Raw genomic sequence first — 3,111 nt, forward strand, 5'->3', positions numbered from 1 at the left:
AAGTTGCCAAATGTGCTTTGAGAATTCAATGCTATTTTCATATTTTTGATGTTTAAAAGACTGCATCAGTATATGCAGATATTAATTTTTGACCCAAGTACATTCTTCAGTATGTCAACATTCCTGTGTATATATGAGTCATGTTTATTCAATTCTGATGGAGTTGATAACATTGAAGTTTGAATTTAAAATGTAGGAAATAGTATTTTTCATGCTATAATTTTTTTTAACCAAGTTATTCTTCATTTAAGGATATGATTTAGTGCTTAAAAAGCTAGTTGGTTGATGCTTTCAGTACATTCTTTTCACATCATTATTTAGTCAAATATCAAATTAGCTTTAATTGTTTCATTTAAATTGATTATGTCCCTTATCCCTTATCTAGCAATTCCACTTGTGTGGTTATTGTGGTGATAAAAAAAGAATAATTGCACTGTTGGGTTTCACAAGAAGTTGTTAAGATTAACAATAGTCTGTAGCCAATCAAGAAATTCCTAAGTTGTAATTCCTCTGTATACTAGATAAGTGTTTATAGAACTTGGGTAACACCCAAAATTCTTGATTCTCACTATCTCTGTTATTCCAGTCAGTTTTGTAGACTTGAACAGTTTATATCTACCAGTAGTTCTGTTCTAAACAGTTATATTATACAGTTGGTCAGAATAACTTTTAGGTCGTTGATACAAGCTTTGAGTTGTGCATACATCTGAGGAAATCTTTGATGATAGTGAAAAATATATAAATAAATATAAACTTGTGAACTTACATAACTTACAAGAACTTCTGGTACCAGTGTACATTTTGACATCCAAACGACCCAGTCTAAAATAAATAGTTCTTTGATATTTGTGTGTTGTGAATGTTGAGACTGTGAATTTGGATATTGATATTTCTGGAGCGGTTGTTGTAATCTTTTACTACCAGTCTGATTATTTAACTTTGGATCCAATTTGTATTGTTTAGTCAAGTTTTTGTAGAACTGATATCATTGTTTAATGTATGAAATGCTACTCGATTGAAGACCGAATATGCTTTAAAAGGATACACAAGCTTCTTCTGTTTTATGAAGTTTTCATGAAAAACAGTTTGTGAGTACATCAATGCTAATAAGCTAAATTTGAAAGATAATAAACATCAAAGACTGTTATTATTTCAAGTTAGGTGCTGTGAAATCGTTCTGTGTAAATTTTATAATTACTGTGATTAAAGGCCTAGTATGAAGATATTTCTAAATAATGTAAATTCAAAAACCACATGTAATGTGAAACAATCCAAACATGACTGTATTTGATAAAAAATAAAATTTGTTTGGGAAAAATATTTCTTATATTTGTAAAAAATTTGGCAAACTGAAGAATTTTAATCTATATATCAACAAGAGTGTTTTAAAATGATAACCATTATTTGCTGTGATTATGTAATGTTTGACTAACTACATAACTTTTTGAAGATTTTTGTGGAAAATTTGATGTGTGGCTTACGGTGGATTTCTTCTAGATTTTTCACTTTTAACTTTTTGACAAATACTTTACGTGTGTTGAATGGGATATTACAATTCACTAGGAATATTTTTCGACGATCACAACCTGTGATAAGTTGTAATGATACATTACAATCTATACATATAGACCACCAAACTTCTACTGATAATTTGTATTTAAATACGGCAAGTTCTTCCAATAGTATCATGGGAGTGCCTAAAAATAATGAAAAAGAAAAAACTATGGAAATGTGGTATATTTGCAGATTTTTGTCTCCGAAGAACAGTAATTTGGGAGTAAATGACAGTCAAATGGAGAGAGGGGAAGAAATTTGTGTGGAGAGACCGATAGCAGCAGAAAGGAATGAAGAGATTTGTGTGGAGAGACAGATAGTAGAAGAAATGGAAGAGAAGAATGAAGATAGAGATGAGGAAGTAAAAGATGCTGATGAAAATATGAACCATGCAGGTAGGACATATTCTGTCATTGAGAGTATAATATTGCTTTTGTATGTAACCTGACATGAATGCATAATGAAAAATATGCTACTTTTATCTACTAGATAATGGTTCTCTATCCTGTATCAACCAATTGCTATTGTATCTGATGATGCTTCCTTTTTTATTCCTGTCTTAATCTGTAACTGGCTTTATAAGTGTAGGGCAAATTATATTTTGGATTCTTTCTATGCTCAGAATTATTTATTGGTGCTGAAAGTTTAGGAGAGGTTACAGACATGTTGTCATTTTGTTATTTGATGCCTACTGATATAGATATACCAATATTCAAGATTTATTACCAATATATAAAGTGAGGAAAAGTAGCCTTTTTACCAGTGGAAATCTGTTCACCATTCTTTCATTATTTCTAGAGTTATTTTGATGATTTCTATATATTTATAGAGAAAATTGATATTAGAGATATAGCAGGTCATGTCAGTCTGTTCTTGTAGCAAATGATTCAATTCACTTTAAATTTTGTAATATCAGTTCTTACTTTGCAAAAGAAAGTGTTCATGCCTTCTATTTTATAAGCAATATTGATATATTTCTACAAGAAGTCTGTAGGTATTTGATATAGGTGTGGTATATCAGGAATGTTATGTCATTATGTTCTGGTATTCAATGATACCAATCCTTTTATATCCACTGACTAGACGAGTCGAGCACTCACAACTTCTTGAATTATTTCAAACTTTTAAAATGTGCTTGATGGAGTATGTAATGAAATGTAAAAAGTGCTAGACATTTACAAACATGTATTTGATATGTTAGAGATAGAAGTCACTGTTTGACAAATTCATTAACAAAAGAAACTAATTAATGATACAAGACTCTTTAGGATCATTTATTTCATTGTTGTATGTTACATACAGAAACACAATATCATTCACATACTGAGGTAATATATTTGGCATACACCTTTACTCTATACAAATAACTTGGCAGCACAAACTTTGCAAAAACACAATCTGTTTCCACGGTAATCAGGTATTCCATGACATCAGAGAAAAGTTAGCATTTAAATGGCATAAATTTGATATGTTTTATGTTGTTTTATCTATGTGAAGGGCACAACTCAAGTGAAATCCAGATTCAATTCCTAAAGAAACGTGATGTGTTTCTTAAAT

The 3,111-nt window shown here is 30.1% G+C and overlaps 1 protein-coding gene across 1 annotated transcript; it reads left to right on the plus strand.

Annotated features, from left to right (window-relative positions):
- Positions 1 to 1,687: 1,687 nt before the first annotated feature.
- LOTGIDRAFT_172168 (hypothetical protein) lies at positions 1,688 to 2,433 on the plus strand (the record flags this gene model as incomplete). Its single annotated transcript, XM_009048748.1, has 2 exons — positions 1,688 to 1,949; positions 2,384 to 2,433. The coding sequence occupies 2 exons, from the start codon at positions 1,688 to 1,690 to the stop codon at positions 2,431 to 2,433; spliced, it is 312 nt and encodes a 103-aa protein (XP_009046996.1).
- Between the last annotated feature and the right edge of the window lie 678 nt (positions 2,434 to 3,111).

Source organism: Lottia gigantea (assembly GCF_000327385.1).
Source record: "Lottia gigantea unplaced genomic scaffold LOTGIsca_128, whole genome shotgun sequence".
Lineage (NCBI taxonomy): Eukaryota > Metazoa > Mollusca > Gastropoda > Lottiidae > Lottia > Lottia gigantea.